The sequence below is a fragment of the Mastigoproctus giganteus genome, chromosome 5 (assembly GCF_048544385.1).
Source record: "Mastigoproctus giganteus isolate SK-2022 chromosome 5, ASM4854438v1, whole genome shotgun sequence".
Lineage (NCBI taxonomy): Eukaryota > Metazoa > Arthropoda > Arachnida > Uropygi > Thelyphonidae > Mastigoproctus > Mastigoproctus giganteus.
Window position 1 is genome coordinate 240,172,009 of NC_143579.1, and position 22,383 is coordinate 240,194,391.

The 22,383-nt window shown below is 37.6% G+C and overlaps 1 protein-coding gene across 1 annotated transcript in view; it reads left to right on the top strand.

Annotated features, from left to right (window-relative positions):
• The window catches only part of scaf6 (SR-related CTD associated factor 6), a 320,666-nt gene that overhangs the window by 213,564 nt on the left and 84,719 nt on the right, over positions 1–22,383 (top strand). The window contains exons 12-13 of the mRNA XM_090374863.1: positions 5,111–5,627; positions 9,444–9,785. Of these exons, the coding sequence (XP_090230989.1) occupies positions 5,111–5,627; positions 9,444–9,785 (859 nt within the window). The remainder of the gene's footprint in view (positions 1–5,110; positions 5,628–9,443; positions 9,786–22,383) is intronic.

The window sequence follows — 22,383 nt, forward strand, 5'->3', positions numbered from 1 at the left end:
GATAAAGAACTCTTTTCTGTTTTTCTTTGCATCCTTTGCCAAGGATTTCTCATAATCTGCCTTTGCCTGCGTAATCTCCTTTGTGACTTGGTTACAGACCAGCTTATATCTGTCATAGGCTTCCATATCACCCATTAATTTATATGTATCCCGTGCAGTTTTCTTCCCTGCCATATGTCTCATTAGTTTATCTGACATGCACTTAGGCCTAAACCTTGAACAATATTTCTTAGTTGGTATGTAAAGCCTAGTAGCTTCCAAGATAAGTTCTTTGAATGCTTCCCATTTTGAGTTTGCTGTTGGTAACATCATCAGTTGGTCCCACTGTATAGAATTTAAATACTGTCTCAGACCATTGTAGTCACCTTTACGAAAGCAAAAGCCCTTCCCTTTACTTCTGATGGTAGTTACCTCTTTGAGTAAATCCAACTTCAGCAGACTGTGATCACTGCCACTTAGTGATTCCTTTATCTGCAGATTCTTAATGCATGAAGAATCACTACTGATAATCAGATCAAGAGTATTACTCCCTCTAGTTGCCTCCCGAACATGCTGATGTAGAAAACAATCATCCAATAAATCCACAAAAGCCTTGCTACTGTGTGAGTGACCAACCCACAAATTCCTCTCAGTATCTGGGAAATTAAAATCCCCCATTATAAGACTCTCTGATTTACTGGCCCACTCTATTTCCCTGTACAGTTTCTTATTATACTCATCAGAGTCATTAGGCCTATAGCACACTCCTATTCTCAATAATAGCAGTGTTCTCCCGCATACTGTTCTAAATCTCTGAATCTGTGAAAATGAAAAAGAACAACAATTAATATCATCATTTCATAGCTTTTTCCTTGTACTATACTCTGTTTTTCTTTACTTCATGTAATTCTGACCATGCCATCTTTTTGTAAATAGTAGTTTTCATGTTATAAATTTATCTTTTCTCCACTTATTGCCTGCTCACTATTGGAATCATTAACAAAAAAGACATTCATTAAGTACCGCACTTAACTTCATACAGGTGTTTACAGCTGAGTATGACTCTGATTCATAGGTTGAGATGAAATTTTATGTCATTGCATGATAAAATTTCATTAGAATGTTGTACATTATCTAACATTTGGTTTCTTTTATAAAGTGATTGTGAAACAATTCTGAAAAAATATGGTAGCTTGAATTAGTGAGTTTTTAGTAGTTCTGGGGTTGGTGGCATATACCCTATAATTTTAAGTGAGGTGGCAAGTGAGTATATTGAACCATTAAGGCTAATTATGAGAACATCACTGGACTTAGCAAAGATTCTGTTGGATTGAAAAATGCAATGTATCACCATTACATAAGGGCAGTTCTAAGAGTGTAATGGCAAATTACTAACCTCAGTAGTAGGGAAAATCGTGACTGCAATTCAGGATCATTTAGATAGAAATGGAATTCTGAAGGATACACAGCATGGTTTTGTAAAGGGAAAATCATGTTTAACAAATCTGGTTAGCTAATTTGACAATGTCACACATGAGCTGGATTCAGGGAATAATTTTGACATTGTTTATTTGGATTTCAGTAAAGCATTTGACTCAGTTCCACATGAGTGATTACTTTATAAGCTGGAATAGGTTGGAATCACAGGGAAAATCCAGATGGATAGCAGGATGAATTCAGGGAAGGAGGTGGAGGGTTGTGATAAATGGTTATTCCTCAGATTTGGTTGATATAAGAAGTGGGGTTCCCCAAGGATCAGTATTAGGACCACTGTTGTTTTTAATTTTCATAAACGACATCGATGAAGGGATAGAGGGCATGATGTATAAATTTGCAGATGATGTAAAGATCAGTAGAGTAGTTGCAAGCACAGCTTCTTCACTCACCTAGATAGACTTCAGGGATGGTCAGAAAAGTGGTAGCTATGCTTTAATTTAGCAAAATGCAAGGTCTTACACCTTGGGAACAGCAACCTCAAAATAACTTATACACTTGGTGTAGTTGAAATAAAGCGAGTAGTGGAAGAAAGGGACTTGGGAGTTATGACACAGTCAGACATGAAGTTCTCCGAGCATTGTAGACAGGTTGCAAGCAAGGCCCATGGTTTCCTATCGATGATTTATAAAACATTTTCTTAGTAGAGATAAGGATGTTATAATCCCATTATATAAGTCTATTGTTAGACCACACTTGGGGAATACTGTGTTCAAGTGTGGAGACTACACCCAAAAAAAAGACATCAAGCTTCTTGAAAGGGTCCAGTGATGGACAATTCTACAAATTGCAGAACTGCAAAATTTCAGCGCCTGGAGAGTAGGCACCTGCGAGGTGAACTGATTAAGGTGTATAAGGCCGTGAATGGGTTGAGCAAGCTAAATGCTGATGGGATTCTTCCTCTAAATTTAAGGCTGAGCTGGACAGGCATTTGGAACGAATGGAGGGTTGAAATAGGAGGTTTTTTTTTTTTTTGACTGATGCTGCATAAGCTTGCTTTCTTGCATCATATGCCTCTACTAATGCTAATTTGGTGAGATTAACTGGTGAGATCAGGAAAAGGGCATCCATATGAGGAAAAGCTTCAAATATGCGGGTTGCAGAGCTTGGAAACTAGGCACCTTAGAGGAGACTTGATTGAGGTATTTAAGGCTATGAGAGGCAAAAGTAAAATGAATGAGGACAAAATTTTCACTGTTATAAATGATTCTAGAACTAGGGGCCATAAATTCAAGTTACAGGGTAGAAGTTTAGACTGGATTGCAGGAAGTTTTATTTTAGCCAGCGAGCTCTAAATTACTGGAATAAGTTACCTGTATGGGTGGTTGAGGCTGATAGTTTGGGGAAATTCAAAGGTCAGCTGGATAATTAATTACCTATGTGAGGAGGGAAATCATTTTACTTTTTTTTTTTTTTTTTTTTGTTTTGGCTGGTGCAAGCATAAGCCTTAGGCTTCCTTGCACCACATGGCTATAGTATGTTTTACCATTTCAGTAAATTTTACCTATATAATCCATATATTATGCCAATAATATCTAAATAGTTATATGCATAGCCACAGAAATTAACTCCATAATAAAATCACATAAAGGAAGTTTGTACAAGTAAGTAGCATCTGTGTTACCAAAACAGTTAAGTTTTTAAATACTTGGCAACACTAAGACACTTAACAAACCACATATATGACTTCGTAACCAGAATGATTAATCTGCTTAGGGCTGTCTCTATTGGAAGTGGTTTAGGGGTGCCTTTGATGCAAGTTAAGGAGTGTAATTGTTATGAAAAATATATACAATGATAACCCAGTTTAATATAATACAATAAAATATACAATAGCAGAAGTTTTTGAGACTGTCGCGTCTCTTTTTCAACTGATAATTTGATTTGAATACAACGGATATAGTGCAATGATCTGCTAACTACAGATCCAGCCATGCACCCAGTCATCTCAGCAGCACTGCCCGCACCCTATTCTCCAGGGCTTGGAACCATTCCAGACATAACGAGATTTCCCGTGTGAAGGCGGACCTAACCAAATGTGGTTATCCATCCCATGTGCTAAACAGGTGCCTATTACAGGCACAAGAACTCACATCCCACCCAAGACCACTGAACCAAGACGGTATACTGTCCACCTACATTCCCTATTATCCAGGCGTGTCAGGATGGATCTCAAAAATCCTTAGAAATTACAATATCAAATGTCTGCAGTCGCGGAGCATTTTTGGTCCACCAACCACGATCTTGATCTCAAACGTGACTTCGAAATAGTAGACCACTCACGACACTTTCGCCACCGCCTGTGGCTAGTGTCACTTAATATATTAAACAATCCAAAGGCTATAAACCACTGCAAAGGCATACGTCTGCACCCCATCCTAGAGACAACCATTTTAAAGCTGGATAAACGCTGGAGTAAAACAGTGCATGTCCGTGCGACAACAATAGGAAACCAGCTTGAATGAATAACGTGCCTCACTCTCAGCTCATTGCACTATATCCGTTGTATTCAAATCAAATTATCAGTTGAAAAAGAAGCGACAGTCTCGAAAGCTTCTGCTGTTGTATATTTTATTGTATTATATTAAACTGGGTTATCATTGTATATATATTTTTCATAACCATGGACCCCAGTACACCAGGTCCATTCGTTACAGTGTAATTGTTATTTTTAAACTTCCAGATTTACTAATATACTGTGCAGCTATTAGTAGTATTTTATATAATTCAACTAAATACCTGATCAGTAGCTATCTGAGTGTATTATGTATACCTGTGATTGTTTTATCTTATATCTGCTACCACTCCCACTGATCCATAAAAGTTGGGTCACAGAATGAGTACTATTGATTTTAGAACTTTTTAATAGATGGATGGAGAAGACAGTCTAGAATAGTGAGAAGATTAAGCTTAACATTTGTGTATTCATTAGAGGTGTATATATACAGATTCATCCACCAATTGACTGTCCAGTGAATACAGGTTGAAATTTTATTGATTTCAGTATTTTTTTTTATTTATTTTGCATCCATTTATTGTGCCCTCCTTTATGAATGCATTTTGATATGTCTAATTTTGTATTGCCTTTCTTATATCAAAATAGCTGTAAATTTTCCTAAATTTCCTGTATTTACGGCATTAGTAGATGACATGGCATTATATGTGCTTATATACATAAAAGGCCAAAAAAAAAAAAAAAAAAAAAAAAAAAAAAAAAATTTTTTTTTTCTTTTCTTTTTGATGATAAAGATTTTAAATGTTACAGGATTTTGTGTTTTTTTTAGAAGCATACTATATTATTTTATTGCATAATCTTGAACAACTTCAGTTAAAAATATTTTTAGTTTTGTAATTTTGTATTAGTAACGGAAAGCTTTTTGATTTTTATTTGTAGCCTAACTATTAATACACATTTCTTTTAAGTAGAGTGCTATCTTCAAAAATTATTTTAATTTTATTTAACTTTTTTCTCTTAGATTTAGTTAATTCTGGAGCACATTTATGATTTATCTTATTACCTTTTCTTTTATCTTGACCCAAGTTCTCTCCTTGCAGCTTTGAGGTTTGCCCTTGTTTCATCACCATTTTGTTTAGTTGCTTGCTAACAAATGTTTCCTTTAACTTTGTTTCTAAACAGCAAGTTCCATATGCATTCCAGTCACAAAACCACATGCCTCCATCGACTACAGCAACAAGTCAGCAGCAACAGCAGCCACCACCACCACCACCACCTCCACCAACCCCGCAGCCTTCTCCACAACCTCAGCAACAGATTTATTCCATAGCTCAGCAACAGCCACCTCAGCAGCCGCAGCCACAGCAGCAGCAGCAGCAGCCACCACCACCATTGCCACCACAGCATCAGCAAACGCCACTCCAATCTCAACAGCATCATCAGCAGCAACAGCAAACACATCATACACCATCACATCATCAGCAACAAGCTCAGGCACCACAGTCCCAACATCAACAACAACAACCACCTCCGCCGCCGCCACCACCACCACCACCACAACAGCAGCAACAGCAACAGCCACCCCAGCAGCAGCAGCATCAACAAAGCCTTAGTCCTCCTTTGAGCCAGTCTCATTCATATGGACAACTACAGCAGGGTCCTGAAGAACAGTCACCTACATCACACCAGATGTCTGGAGGTAAAAATTTATTGAATAAATTCTTCTCTTGAAAAAATAATTTCTTCCTGAAATGATATTTAACTGAATCATACCTAACCTTTTAGTATGGTTGAGTTAATTATAATATCTAATTCCTAATAAGATGAGTTGATTAAAAACAAGTAAGCTAGTTTACATATTTGCTGCCTATGCTAGCTACTGAGTGGGAGCCAATTTTGAAAGCTGCTAAGTAGACCTTTTTATTACTTAAATTATTAGCTTTTGTTTTTTATTTTTATTAAAATTAGTAGTGTAGTTGTTATTTGTGTTTATCTGATAAAGTAGGTGAAATTGTTTCTTACTTAGTTTTGGAAATTGCTCAAAAATGAAAGTCAAAGTGGGAGAGGATTCTGCTACCAGAATTCACATTGCATTGATATAAGAATAATATAAATGCTATTTAATAGTACAGTGACTTCTTACTTTATGCATGTTTAAATTAAAATTTAAAATGTGAATTTAAAATAATGATAACAAACTATATTTACGGAAAGCACCATGAGAGGGAAGTATATACCCAACTTTATATTGGAATAAATGCCTGATCACACTTATATTTCCATTGCTGAAAAGACTGCACCTGGCTTTAAGATGGCAAAAGATCAGCTAACACTTCTGTTTGGTGTTAATATGGAGGGTCATAAACAGAAACCTCTGTGCATTTACCACTATCAAAACCCTTGTGCCCTTAAAGGTTACGACAGGTCATACATGCTCGTGTACCGGACTCAAACTCTAAAGGGTGGATGACTGCTGTTATTTTCAGAAGTTATCTTGGTTACGACCAGAACTGAAAATGTATTGCAAGGCAGAAGGAATTCTGTTCAGCATCTTACTCTTGATAATGACACAAGCCATCCACTCAGTATTGTTGATGTCTGTTCTGATATCAAGATTGATTTTTTTCCGGCAAATACAACCTCACTACTCCAGCCTATGGACCAACATGTGATTAAATCTTTTAAGGATCAGTATTTAAAGCACATTCTGGCTGATCTAATTGATCGACCACGAACAGATGATTGTGCAGCAGTATTGGCAAGCCTTCAATATAAAAGATGCTTTAAAATTCATTGGTGCCGTATGGCGTAAAGTTTCACATAACTGTATTCAAAATTTGTGGCATAAGTTATGTGTAGATCCTAGCAAATAACAAACAAACAAACAAACAAAGGATGCTTACAGGTAGAATGCATGTAATTGCTTACTTGGAACTAGCAGTGACATGCAAGTGAAGCTTCTCGCTGGCTATGAGCACAATAGAAAGCAGTTGACCAGTGCAAAACATTACCCCATCACATAACAAGAAGTTGCACTGGTCAACTGCTTTCTACGAGTTCATAGCGAGTGAGAAGCTTCCGCTTTATGTCACTGCTGTTTTCCAGTAAGTGGGTACCTGCATTCTACATGTAAGCACCCAAAGGCTTTTGACACTGATGAAGATTATGCACAAACTAAAGACAGATGTGCGAAACTCTCTAAAAAGATAGGGTGCACTGAAGTGGAAGCAGCAAATGTTGATGATTTAATTGATTTGCATCAGCTAGAATTGACAAATGAACATTTGTTTGCACTGGAGCAGTGTTGTGTTCAAGAGGAGGAGGAAGCAGTGCATGAAAGCCCAGAGATTAAAGAAGAATGGCACCTGAAAGGAATATCGAAAGCATTAAATCTTATAGATGAAGGCCTAAATCTGTTAATTGATGAAGACCCTAATCTTGAACAAAGCTCTAAAGTGCAACATAAAGTTACCCTAGAACTTGGTTGCTATTATGAGTTGTTGCATGAGTAGAGGCAACATGCAAAGCAACTAACTCTGGATTCCTTTTTCAAGTGCTCAAGGGAGCAGTCAAGTAAACCCTACACCTCCTGGGTTAGCATAGCACCTCCACCTATCTGGTCCAAATCTGAGGGAACGTCATCTGACCATCATGATCCCTTTCATCAATCTGCCTAAGGCTACCCTCCACCCCAATCTCTCCCTCTCTCTCGGAATTGTTGTTTGTGTTGTACTGTATATGTTAGTTACAGTGCACATACTTTTTTTACTGTACAAAAAAAAAATAAATAAATAAAATAAGAAGAAAATCAATAAAGATGAATGAATCTCTTTGGTTGCTCATCATTTTCTTTAGAGTGCTCAGTCTACCAAACAAAGAAAACTAATGGTATGTACCAGTAGGGGTAACTTAGCTAGATGTGAGAGTTACTGTCATAGGCCTATTATCACATTTTTTGGTGATTATTTACATCACACATGAATTAAATTGCATGAGATGTTCTGGGCATAACCCTTGCATAAATTAAGAAGTTGCTGTATTAGTATTAGCCGTATAGTGCAAGGAAGAAAAGAAAAAAAAGTAGATAAGAATATACGAATTATGCACTTCCCTCCTCACAACTATCCAGTTGACCTTTGAATTTTTTCAAACTGTCAGCATCAACTACCTGGAAGGCAGCTTGTTCCAGTAATCAACGACTTGTTGGCTAAAAGAAAACTTCTTGCAGTTTAGTGTAAATCTCTTCTCCCATAATTTGAAATGATGGCCTCTAGTTCTGGAATTCTTTATAACAGTGAAAATTCTTCCTCCACTCATTTTACTAACCTCTCTCAGAGCTTTATAAACCTCAATCATGTCCCCTGTAATTACTCACAGAAGGTTGCACCTCTGTTGGTATGTTTACTTTTTTAATTTGATTATTGAATATTTCAGTATGGTGGAAAAATAACGTTTCAGCTTCTTTGAGTAATTATTCCAGTTGCTTTTATGTCATTGGTTTTTGTAAGAGATATTGTAAATTTGGTCTGAATTGAACTGTAAACATGGTTTTAAACAAGTGACTCTTATAACTAGTGGGTGACTGTCTTGTTTTATGATTCAAAACTGTTTAACCCCCCCCCCCCACAAAGAACTGGATTGAACTATAAACAGATGGTGGTTATATTAAATGGCAACTATCTTGTTTCAGGATGTAAACTACTGCATGTAAACTACTCCCATTGTGGGGTGCTCATATGTTCAGAGTAAATTTGTTTTTGATTGGACTGTAAGTAGAAATGTTATTTGGTCATAGGCACAGACAGAGGATTTCAAACGGTAGTCTTAACCTTGACAAATTTTGAATGTTTTCTTGGGAATTGAAAATTTCTGTATTAGTATGTGCTTTTCTTTTCTACAATAGTCTTGCTTGAAGAATAACTAGCAGTGTTTTTTGCTTCTGTCGTTAATTATTCTTAACAATATTTTTGAAAAGTGTAGTTCATTATTAATTAAAACCAATTTTCTTCAGAAAATAAAAGGAATATGTAGGTTTTTTTCCATAAAAGTGATTATATTAAAAAAATGTATATATATATATATATATATTTTTTTTTTTTTTTTTAATTAATAATTATCATTAATATGGAAAATATAGGTAACTAAAGAAAATATCAGCTGATAAGAGAGGATCATATATCCATTGATGTGGTGACTCAATCTGAACTTTCTTAACTGAAATATATTCAAACATTTATTTAATGTAAATTTCTGTTTTTTATTTTAATACTTAAAAAATGTGATGGCTGATTAGTTTACATCTATTTTAAATAAATAAATTATCATTATTGCTGTTAAGTATGGTACACAGTACTAGAAACAATAATACTCATCATGGCAACATGGCCAGAAGTTTTTGTGGTTAAGAACAGCTGGAAGGTTAAAAAAAATGTATATTGAACATAATAAATTAGGTTTCCAAAACTGATGTTTATAAAAATTTTAGTAATTGTATGTTTAACTTATGTGTGCACAGGGCAAATTCCTTCGTCAACTATGGGCACCATGTCACTGATGACTACTTCAGATCCAGCTATATCTCAGACAGTGTCTACTATGGCAAATGCACCCTATGGGGGACAGCATGGAACTCAGTCAACTCCTTCACATCAGGGTCATATACCCAATGGTTTGCCATCATCCCAATTTGGAAGCCCTCAACAGCAGCATTTTCCTCCACCTTATCATCCCCCTCCTCCTCCAAGTTATTTACCAGCTCCTAATTATAATCAGGGTGCTCCACCACCCCCAGTTCCACCACATTTTAATCAAGGACCACCGCCTGCACATTATGGTCAGCCGCCTCCTGGTATACCTGGTAAGGAATGTATTAGTACCTTAGATGTGTGTGTCTGTGTGCTTGCCGTATAATTTTTTTTTTTAATGTAATGTACACGTAAAATCATGTTTCTAATTTAAGACTTATATAGTTAGGAAAGGATGTTACGTGGTTGTTTTCCATTAAGATTATTACTAAATATAGTACCACGTGAAATTAATAATATAGTTTATTAAGCTTTTGCCTAAACTACTATATATTAAGATAACGTTTCAGGTATCTTATCGATACCCATCATCAGACCGTAAAATAGAAAGGGTTACAAATTTGAATACGATTACCAATGTTGCAATACAATTACCAATGTTATGAATATTACAATTACAATTTGCAAATAAACAGTTCTAAGTTTGGATTATTGTTACAATAGAACCAGATATTAAATTAAGTAAATACAAAGAGATCAAATTCTTACCTGCTGACAGACTCCTTTGCCGATGCTCTCAGAAACCTGATGTGCATACAGGCAAGAGGCCTGCCAGCATTTAATTTATAGGGGACGAAGCTCTTTGATGCTCTTGGAACAGAGAAGTTTTTCCTGATTTATTTTCTGATTTTTTAGCTTAAATTGTCATATTAACTTATTTCTAGAGTAGCTTTATATTCCTAGTTACGATACTTAGTTTAAAGTTTAACTTAGACAGAGATTTTGTAGGTATTACTTAGTATCGGTAACGGTATCAAATCCACGTGTTACAAATTGAACGAGAGGTCTTTTTTTTTTAACCAAATTTAGTCGATTTATTAACCAATTGTTATATTAAATTATCTTCTATAAGTAGATTGTAGACCTAGTCAGGATACTTAGTTTATTCTAAATTGAGATAGCGAGATTTGGAAGCTAATCAATACTTAAGAGTCCGTAGAAGTACCGTTCGTGAATTCCCGCCATTTTTATACGATAGCATAAGCTTAGTGTGGTATAGTGCATAATATAATATTGCCAATTAATCAGTAAATCTATTAATCTTGATAAACTTTATTGTCAATTAAATTGTACTTTTAACTCTATATATATATATATATAACGACTTAATCGTAACAAATAATTAATACATAACTATAGTGGTACACGTGATACGGAAGTTTATAAAGGGAACTCGTAGAAAACACTAGATACCGAAAAAATAAATATAGCGTTATAACTGTTTTGGGATATAACTTAAGGATTTAATTTTGTTTTGAAATTTTATTGAATTAAATCAGAATCATGACTCAGACCAGAGCAGCAAAGCAAAAGGCTCAAGCTAATGGGAGTACTGTGGTTCAGGGGAGAACTGAGGGGGGCAGTTGCCCTCTGAATCAGTCTTTTAAAATGCACTGTTTGCTTGATGTTTGCAGAGCAGTCGGGTACGGGACATGATACTGCCAAGGGGGATGTCTTTGTGTGTGCATGATGTAAGGAGTGCAAGGAAATCAGGCGAAAACTCAGCGTTGTTATGGGCCTTTATGAGAGCTTGAAGGACAGGGTGGATGCCCTCGAAGGAAATAAATTGAGGGGCCCATCAAGCTCTCAGCTGCCCACATCAACGCCAGAGCTTGCACTTGGTCATCAGGCAACACAGAGGCAGCCCCCTAGGCAGAATGCGCTGGTCCCACAGGAACTAGTAGTTGTTGGTGACTCTATTGTCAGGGAAGCGGGGAACATGCTTTGTAAAAAGGATAGGTGGAATAGGACCAGGGTATGTCTGCCAGGGGCAAAGGTTGATGACGTTGTAAAGCAGATATCATCTTTTAAGGGCACAAAAGGTGATATAGTTGTACACGTTGGCACTAATGATATTAAGAGTAGGAGACTGGTGGAATTACTTAGCAAGTACAGGTCACTGTTGAAAAAAAGCCGTGAATTAGGGTTGAATTTGAAAGTGTCTGCAATTCTGCCCAGACACGATAGGAGGGAGTATATGATGAGAGCCTTGTCGATCAATTCGGCCCTGGAGGGATTGTGCAAGGCTCAAGGGGTAGAATTTTTTTCAGCCTGGACTGTACTTGTTAACAGGAGAGATTGCTTCTACAGGGATGGGATACACTTAAATAGAAAGGGTGCAAGAATTTTTGCTGATGCTGTCGAGGCAGCGTTAGGTGGGTCGGAAAACTCCTAGTTGGGAGGGGATACAAGGACTAATAGATTAACAGTAGCCACTGGCAGAGGTGGAAGTGATTCTTGCACTGCTTCTATTGAAATGAGCAGAAGCCTGAAAAACAAGATGCAGGATATTTCAGAGACTGCTGGGAGTCATTGCGGTACAAGTAAACACATGGGTTGTGTTAGGGTAGCCAAGAATAGAAACAGGTGCATGTATACCTGCGTGTACACAAATGTTAGGAGTTTGGTAAATAAATTTGATGAATTTGAGGTATTGCTCAAAACATCAAAGGCAGATATTGTTGGGATATCAGAGACGTGGTGTCACACAGATATAAGGAATGCGGAACTGGAATTTGGGGAATACAATATGTATAGAAAGGATAGACAGGACAGGAGGGGAGGAGGAGTTATGCTATTAGTTAAGAAACACATAAAGTCCAAGGAAGTGAAGCCAGTCGACATCGATGGACAGGGCAGTGTCGAGTCAGTTTGGTGTGACATAAGCATAGGGAAATCAAAATTGAGAGTAGGAGTGTGTTATAGGCCTAATGACTCTGATGAGTATAATAAGATATTGTACAGGGAAATAGAGTGGGCCAGTAAATCAGAGAGTCTTATAATGGGGGATTTTAATTTCCCAGATATTGACTGGAATTTGTGGGTTGGTCACTCGCACACTAGCAAGGCTTTTGTGGATTTATTGGATGATTGTTTTCTACATCAGCATGTTCGTGAGGCAACAAGAGGGAGCAGTACTCTTGATCTGATTATCAGTAGTGATTCTTCATGCATTAAGAATCTGCAGATAAATGAACCACTAGGTGGCAGTGATCACAGTGTGTTGAAGTGGGATTTACTCAAGGAGGTAACTACCATCAGAGGTAAAGGAAAGGGTTTTTGTTTTCGTAAAGGTGACTATGATGGTCTGAGACAGTATTTAAATTCTATACAGTGGGACCAACTGATGATGTTACCAACAGCAAACTCAAAATGGGAAGCATTTAAGGAACTAATCTTGGAGGCTACCAGGCTTTACATACCAACTAAGAAATATTTTTCAAGGTTTAGGCCTAAATGGTTGTCAGATGAACTAATGAGACATGTGGCAGAGAAGAAAAATGCATGGGATACATACAAATTAATGGGTGACATGGAAGCCTATGATAGATATAAGTTGGTCTGTAACCAAGTCACAAAGGAGATTAGGCAGGCAAAGGCAGACTATGAAAAATCCTTGGCAAAGGATGCAAAGAAAAACAGAAAAGAGTTCTTTACCTATTTAAACTCAAGAAGGAAAGGGATGAATCAGATTGGTCCACTGGATATTGATGGTTCAACAGTTGAGGATCCTGCTCAGGTGGCTAACAATCTACACGAGTATTTTGCATCTACATTCACGCATGAGGAGTTATTTAGGAAGGAGAATGATGTAGGTAAAGTAAACATTGGCAGTGAGCTGGATGATTTTGTAATAACTGAGAGGAAAGTGGAGGAGAGATTGTTGAGGATAAACATAAAAAAGGCACCTGGGGTGGATGGGATCTATCCAGTTATATTAAAGGAGGCAGCAAAGGAAGTAAGCAAACCCCTAGCCATAATTATGAGAGCTTCTTTGGACTCAGGGGAGGTACCCATAGACTGGAAATGTGCAAATGTGACCCCAATTCACAAAGGAGGATCAAAGGCTGACACAAGTAATTATAGACCTTTTAGTTTAACTTCTGTTCCAGGTAAATTAATGGAGGCACTGGTTAAAGAAGCACTGCAGGATCATCTAGACAAGAATTCAGTTATAGCTCAGACGCAGCATGGTTTTGTTAAGGGCAGGTCTTGCCTGACCAATTTGATTGGATACTATGATGTAGTCACAAAAGAACTGGATGCAGGGAATAACTTTGATATTATATATTTGGATCTTAGAAAGGGTTTTGATACTGTTGCACACGGCAGACTGCTGCACAAATTGGAGCAGTGTGGCATCGGAGGCAAATTGCTGCTATGGATAAGGGGATGGTTGAGTGGCAGAAGACAGAGTGGTAATCAATGGACACTGCTCAACGTGGACTAATGTTATTAGTGGAGTTCCTCAGGGTTCGGTGTTGGGTCCGTTGTTGTTTTCGGTGTTTATGAATGATATTGATGATGGGATATCAAGTTTAATGTCCAAGTTTGCAGATGATACAAAGATTGGCAGGGTTGTTAAGGACACCACTGATGCTATGCTGCTGCAACAGGATCTGGAAAGGTTGAACAGCTGGGCTGAGAGGTGGCAAATGAAGTTTAACATTGACAAATGTAAAGTACTACATATGGGAAACAGTAACCCCAGAGCAACGTATCAACTCTGCGGTACTACACTGACAGTGGTGGAGAATGAAAAGGACCTTGGGGTAATTGTGCAGGCAGATATGAAGTTCTCTGAGCAGTGCAGACGAGCTGCAACAGTAGCTCATGGTGTCTTGTCAATGATATACAGGAATTTTTCTAGCAGGGATAAGGAGGTGATTATTCCCTTGTATAAGGCAATGGTTAGGCCACATCTTGAGTACTGTATACAGGTCTGGAGGCCTCATTTCAAGAAGGATGTAGAGCTGCTGGAACGGGTACAGAGAAGGGCAACAAGATTAGTGAATGGAACAAAGGGTTGCTCTTACGAAGAAAGGCTCAAGTTTTGCAAATTACAGAGTCTGGAGACTAAGCACCGGCGAGGTGATCTGATAGAGGTGTATAAGGCTTTGAATGGTTTGAGCATGCTCAATGCCAATGGGATTCTTCATCTTGCTCAGAATAATCAGCTCAGAGGGCATAAATTCAAATTGAGGAAGGACGGATGTCAGATAGATGTGCGGAAATTTGCCTTTGGCCAGCGGGTGGTTGGTTGGTGGAACCGACTTTTGTTGAAGTTGATAGCCTAAACAAATTTAAGGCTCAACTGGACAGGTATTTCGAGCGAACGGAGGGGTGAAATGGGAGTGGTGTGTGTTGTTTTTTTTTTTTTTTTTTTTTGGCTGATGCTTAATAAGCTTGCTTTCTTGCATCATATGCCTCTACTAATGCTAATGGTGCCAGGATTTTTATCCTCGATCTGGGGTTCTTGTGTGTAGTAGACTCCTGAGGTAACCTTTGCTCTCCTAGTCTGGTTTTCTATCTTAGAACTGGGGTTATTGTGTATTGGAATCCTTAGGTGACCTTTGCTCTCCTACTCTGGACATCAGGGTTGGTTTGCAGGCTGGCTCTGGTGGTCTGGAAGGGATTATATGTGGGTTATTTCTCTGGACAAGTGGCCTATTTTCTTTTCCTGTTTCTGATTGCTTCTTCTATTTTATTTTTAAATAGTATGAACCAGAGCTGTAATGCTCAATACGTTCTACATTGTGATATCAGTATTTGTAAAATAATAAGAGAAGTGTACCTCAATATAGTACACAGAACACTTCCGTATGATACTCTCCAGAAATTAAAACAAAAAAATCAAAAAACTTACATTAGAGTAACAAATAATTTAAGAAATAATTAAAAATCACTTTAATACAATAAAACTCTATTTTTTAAATCATTTATTACTCTAATGTAAGTTTTTCGATTTTTTTCGTTTTAATTTCTGGAGAGTATCATACGGAAGTGTTCTACGTACTATATTGAGGTAAACTTCTCTTATTATTTTACAAATTTTATTTTTAAAAAGATGAAAATATTGCTGGTTGAACTCGACTCCCTGTTTTCTGTTGATGCTGAGGATCCAAATATTTTTATGAGAAAAGCTGCTTTGAATTTCTTTCTGTTGTATTGCCTATCTGTAGAAATGATTCTCATGTTCTTGAAATTCCAAGTGTTGCCACACTGGAAATCATGTAAGGCTGCGTTGGAGTGTAGAATTCTCCCATATTGCACATCGTTTATGTGCTCTTTTATTCTGCAATGTAGATGTGTATTTACCCCCACACCTACAGTCTATTTTATAGATAGGACCTCTAGGATTGTTGGGGTTGTTGAACAGTTGTTTTATGATCTGCTTGATGGAGGCTGAACTTTTGAAAAAGGTGAAGATACAAATTTTTTTGGCTTCTTTAGCTATTTTAGTGCCGACTGATGGTATGTAAGGTATAAATATGGATGTTCTATCCTTGCTGGGTTGGAGTTGTGTGATGGTCTTGGAGGTGTCTTCTATGGCTTTTTTGATAACATGTACCAGAAATTCATTGTTCATGGCAAGCCTGGTTATTATTTGTATTGCCTGTTGTAGACTGTCTTCTTTACAGATTCTGTGAGCTCTTAAGATGAGGGACTTTAGAATGCCGATTTTTGTTGAGAATGGATGGCAGGATTTTTAGCATTAGCATTAGTAGAGGCATATGATGCAAGAAAGCAAGCTTATGCAGCATCAGCCAAAAAAAAAAAAAAAAAAAACAAACATCTCCCATTTCACCCCTCCGTTCATTCGTAATACCTGTCCAGCTGAGCCTTAAATTTATTTAGACTATCAACTTCCACAACAAGGGATGCAAGTCTGTTCCACCAACCAATTACCCCCTGGCTAAAGACAAATATCCGCACATCTACCTTACCTCTATCTTTCCTCAATTTGAATTTATGCCCTCTCAGGTGATTATTCTGAGCAAGAGGAAGAATCCTATCAGCATTGAGCATGCTGAAACCATTCAAGGCTTTATACATCTCTATCAGATCACCTCACCGGTGCCTAGTCTCCAGACACTGTAATTTGCAAAACTTAAGCCTTTCTTCATAAGAGCAACCCTTTGTTCCATTCACTAATCTTGTTGCCCTTCTCTATACTCTTTCCAGCAGTTCTACATCCTTCTTGAAATGAGGTCTCCAGACCTGTATACAGTACTCAAGGTGTGGCCTGACCATATACAAGGGAATGATCACCTCCTTATCCCTGCTAGAAAAATTCCTGTATATCATTGACAAGACACCATTAGCTACTCTTGCAACCCATCTGCACTGCTCAGAGAACTTCATATCTGCCTGCACAATTACCCTCAGGTCCTTTTCATTCTCTACCACTGTCAGTGTAGTACCACAGAGTTGATACAGTTACTCTGGGGTTACTGTTTCCCATATGTAGTATTTTACATTTGTCAATGTTAAACTTCATTTGCCACCTCTCAGCTCATCTGCTCAACCTTTCCAGATTCTGTTGCAGCAGCATAGTGTCAGTAGTGTCCTTAACAACCATGCCAACCTTTGTATCTTCTGCAAACTTGGACATTAAGCTTGATATACCATCATCAATATCATTTTTAAATACAGAAAACAATAATGGACCCAACACTGAACCCTGAGGAACTCCACTATTAACATTAGTCCACGATGAGCAGTGTCCATTGATTACCACTCTCTGTCTTCTCCCCCTCAACCATCCCTTTATCCATAGCAGCAATTTTCCTCCACACTGCTCCAGTTTGTGCAGCAGTCTTCCGTGTGCAACAGTATCAAAAGCCTTTCTAAGATCCAAATATATAATATCAATGTTATTCCCTGCATCCAGTTCTTTTGTGACTGCATCATAGTATCCAATCAAATTGGTCAGACAAGACTTTGCCTTAACAAAACCATGCTGTGTCCGAGCTATAACTGAAGTCTTGTCTAGGTGATCCTGCAGTGCTTCTTTAACCAGTGCCTCCATTAATTTTCCTGGAACAGAAGTTAAACTCACAGGTCTATAATTACTTGTGTCAGCCTTTGATCCTCCTTTGTGAATTGGGGTCAGATTTGCACATCTCCAGTCTATGGGTACCTCCCCTGAGTCCAATTTTATTTAATTGGACTGAGGGTTTGTAATTTAATATGATTCCAGTATTAGTGGGCTTCCTGTAAACTTCTATATGTAGCTCTGTGGGTTTTCTTGTGAACAGGATATCCAAGAAAGGAAAGTTGCCATTGTTTTCTATTTCCATTTTGAATTCGATTTTCTGGTGGTGGTTGTTGAGAGCCTCAAAGAATTTATGTAGGTTTTCTGTACCATGGTTCCAAATAGTTATGATGTCATCAATGTACCTGCTCCAGAATTTAGGTTTATTTGGTTGTTTTCTAAGAAAACTTCAAATTTTGTCATAAAAATTTCAGCCAGCCATGAGAGGAGAGAGGGCATACCCATGCTGAAGCCAGAAATCTGCGTATAGAATCCCCTGTTGAATGTGAAGTAAGACTTTCCTATGGAAAGACCTATGAAGTTTATTATTTCTGAGGTAAGTAGAGGTCATGGGTATCCCAGAAGGATATGGCTGTCTATTGTTTCTGCTAAGGGTATGGTTGTGAACATGAAGTTCACCTCGAATGACACCAAGATGTCACTGTTGATGTCCACATTCTTAAGCCTGGAGATTAAATCCTTTCTTGGATATTCTGTTCACAAGAAAACCCATGGAGCTGCATATGGAAGTTTACAGGAAGCCCACTAATACTGGAATCATATTAAATTACAAATCCTGCCATCCTTTCTCAATAGAAATTGGCATTCTAAAGTCCATCTTAAGAGCTCACAGAATCTGTAAAGAAGACAGTCTACAACAGGCAATATAAATAATAACCAGGCTTGCCATGAACAATGGATTTCCGGTACGTGTTATCAAAAAAGCCATAGAAGACACCTCCAAGACCATCACACAACTCCAACCCAGCAAGGATAGAACATCCATATTTATACCTTACATACCATCAGTCGGCACTAAAATAGCTAAAGAAGCCAAAAAATTTGTATCTTCACCTTTTTCAAAAGTTCAGCCTCCATCAAGCAGATTGCAAAACAACAGGCTAGCAACCCCGACAATCCTAGAAGTCCTGTCTGTAAAATAGACTGTAGGTGTGGGGGTAAATACATAGGTGAATCATACAGACGTCTACAATGCAGAATAAAAGAGCACATAAAAGATATACAATATGGGAAAGTTCTACAGTTCAACACAGCCCTCCATGCTTTCCAGTGTGGTGACACTTGGGATTTCAAGAACATGAGAATCCTTTCTACAGATAGGCAACAGAAGGAAATTCAAGGAAGCTTTTCTCATAAAAATATTTGAAGCCTCGGCCATCAATAGAAAACAGGGAGTTGAGTTCAACCTGCAATATTTTCATCGTTTTAAAAATAAAAATAGAAGAAGCAGTGAGAAACAGGAAAAGAAAATGGGCCACTTGTCCAGAGGAGTAACCCATATACAACCCCTTCCAGACCACCAGAGCCAGCCCTGATGTCCAGAGTAGGAGAGCAAAGGTCACCTCAAGATTCCAATATACACAAAAGCCCCAGTTCTAAGATAGAAAACCAGACTAGGAGAGCGAAGGTCATCTCAGGAGTCCACTACACAAGAACCCCAGATCGAGGATAAAAATCCTGGCACAATTCTATTGGCTATTGCAATTAATCCCTCACCTATAAATTAACTGCTGGCAGGCCTCTTGCCTGTATGCACATCAGGTTTCTGGGTGCATCGGCAAGAGGAGTCTGTCAGCAGATAAGAATTTAATCTCTTTGTATATACTTAATTTAATATATGGTTCTGTGCTAATACATTTTCTCAATGGTAAAATTCACTATATAATTCAGCAGTGCTAAAATTCAGTGTAAAATTCAGCAGAACTGTTCTTCCTGAATTTTAGTGAATAAATGATAGCACTAAAAGAGCAAAATACCATCCTTTTTTCATGGTTTCTTAATGTTATCATTGATATGAGTGAGTGCTGGATTTTTTATATTTTTTATTTTATGAAAACCCTAAACATGAGCGGTATTAGAATGTATAGTCCTTAGTACCATGCATGAGTTGAAGGTTGAGAAGGTGAAAGAAAATACTTGTGATTTTAGACCTGAACTTCTGTAGATTGTAATTTTCAGGAAATATGTATAAAAAAAAGTTGTTCCAGAAGGAACTCATATTTCTAGATGCAAAGAAAGCAATATTTATAATATGCTTATGTCAAGAGAGATTAGTAGTGAGAATAGTCCCCAATAGAGATATACGATCTTGCTTAAAAGGTGAATGAATAAATGAGGAAGAAGAAAAGTTGGTTCTGTGAGTTTGAAGTTGGCCACTAAAAGGACGTTGACTGATTGTGGCACATGTTCAGATTGCTTTGGAAGAGAAGTGGGAATATAGAAACCAATTTAGAAGAACAGTGCCCATGGAAGTATCTATAGAAAAGGCATGCAGCAGAAACAGAACATCTACGAGATAGACAGTGGAGTGATTCTGTTAAAGATGAGTCATTAATTAATCTAACTGCCCTCTTTTGAATGGAATCTAGAAGCCTGAGAGAGGTTTGGGGAGCACTGCCACAAATGAGGTTACAATATTTCATGGTAGGATGGATTTGAGATTTGTACAGAGTGAACAGATGTTTGGAAGAAAAGTAATGTCAAGAGCAAAAGGGAAAACCCATATTTCTAGATGCAAAGAAAGCAATATTTATAATATGCTTATGCCAAGAGAGATTAGTAGTGAAAATAGTCCCCAGTAGAGATATATGATCTTCTTTAGAAATCAGTATCATCCAAGATAAGCATGAGAGCAGAAGAATTCTTTTTGAGAGACATAAGATAGGACTGAATTTTAGAAAGTATTGAAACCAACGAAGTTATCTTTGCCTCACTGGAGAATTACCTGGAGATGCATTTAAGGAATTGGTAGTGGATATTCAAGAAGTTGCATCTGTTTGTGCAGGGCAAGGTTTCTCAAACTGGAAGGTGGAATGCAATGAGCTATCATTAGCAAAACTATGCATAGGATTTTTGGTCAATGGAAGGTCATTAATGTATAAGAGGAAAAGAGTGGGAGAAAGAAATGAATCTTGGGGAACACCAGCATTAGTGGAAAAGTTAGAAGACAGAGAGCCATCTACAATCACCTGCAGTGAGCGGTCAGAGAGAAAACTGGATACCCATTTACAAAAAACAGATGGCAAACCATAAGATGGAAGCTTATTTAGAAGACCTTTATGCCAAAAACAATCAGAAGCCTTTTAAATGTCAGGAGCAACTGCTTGACTTTCATCAAAATTTTCAATTGAATTTGTCCATAGATGGGTAACATAAGCCAGAATATCACCAGTGGATTGACACTGATGGAATCCATACTGGAGATCATTGATCAGATGGAAGATTTCTAGATAGTTTAGCAGTTGGTGATTAATCGATTTTGCATTACTTTAGAAAGAGTAGAAGTAATTGCAGTGGGACGATAATTGGACGGGAAGGATTTGTCACCCCTTTTAGGAACTGGCTGGATATGAGTAAATGTCCAAGCAGAAGGGAAAACAACTTTGGAATAAGAAAGTGAAAAAAGGTGACACAGATCAGGAGTAAGTTCAGTTGCACATTTTTAAGAACAAGTGGAGAAATATCATAGGAACTTGGAGCTTTCTAGCATCAGAATTGTTCAAAATCCTTCTATCTTTTTGACCAAAAACCAGAGGGGCCATTGAATGTGGCATGTTGGGAATGGTGGGAGGCGTTTTACCAATATTATTAATACATGAGCTGGAAGAAAAATAACAACAAAGAGTTCTTTACGTATGTAAACTCTAGAAGGAAAGGGATGAATCAGATTGGTCCACTGGATATTGATGGTTTTACTGTTGGTTTTACTGCTCAGGTGGCTAACAAACTAAATGAGTATTTTGCATCTACATTCACCCATGAGGAGTTATTCAGGGAGGGGAATGCCAGAGATGAGTTTAACTCTGGCAGTGAGCTAGATGATTTTGTTCCTCTTGCTTAGAATAATCACCCGAGAGTTCATAAATTCAAATTGAGGAAAGACAGGTGTAGGATAGATATGTGTAAGTTTGTCTTTAGCCAGTGGGTAGTTGGTTGGTGGAACAGACTTCCATCCTTTGTTGTGGAAGTTGATAGCCTAAATAAATTTAAGGCTGAGATGGACAGGTATTTTGAATGAACAGAGGGATTATATGGGAGCGTTTTTTTTTTTTTTTGACTGATGCTGTATAAGCTTGCTTTCTTGTATCATATGCCTCTACTAATGCTAATAAGAACTTGGAGCTTTCTAGCATCAGAATTGTTCAAAATCCTTCTATCTTTTTGACTGAAGACCATAGGAGGTGTTGAATGGGGCATGTTGGGAATGGTGGGAGGTGTTTTGCCAAGATCATTAATACATGAGTTGGAAGAAAAATGGGATGCTAGGCAGAAAATGAAACTGAAGAATTGGAAACAAGCCAATTACAATATGCAACATTCTTCTCTTGAACAGCCATACCACATTTATTGGAAAAATCAAGGTTTAGATAAAGGATGTGATTTTACGGTGGAGTGGTGTAAAAAGGATTTCGTCCCTGCAAGAATAGTTTCACTGACACGATCTGAGCAAACGTTGTTAGAATATTTGAAACAGTAATCTGACCAAGGAAAAGAAAAAAGAAATCTCGCAGATCATTCCACTTTGCATTCTTTTAATGCCAAGCAACACAAGTTGGAAATGGCCATGAGAAAAAGGCTCCATTGAGAAGAGA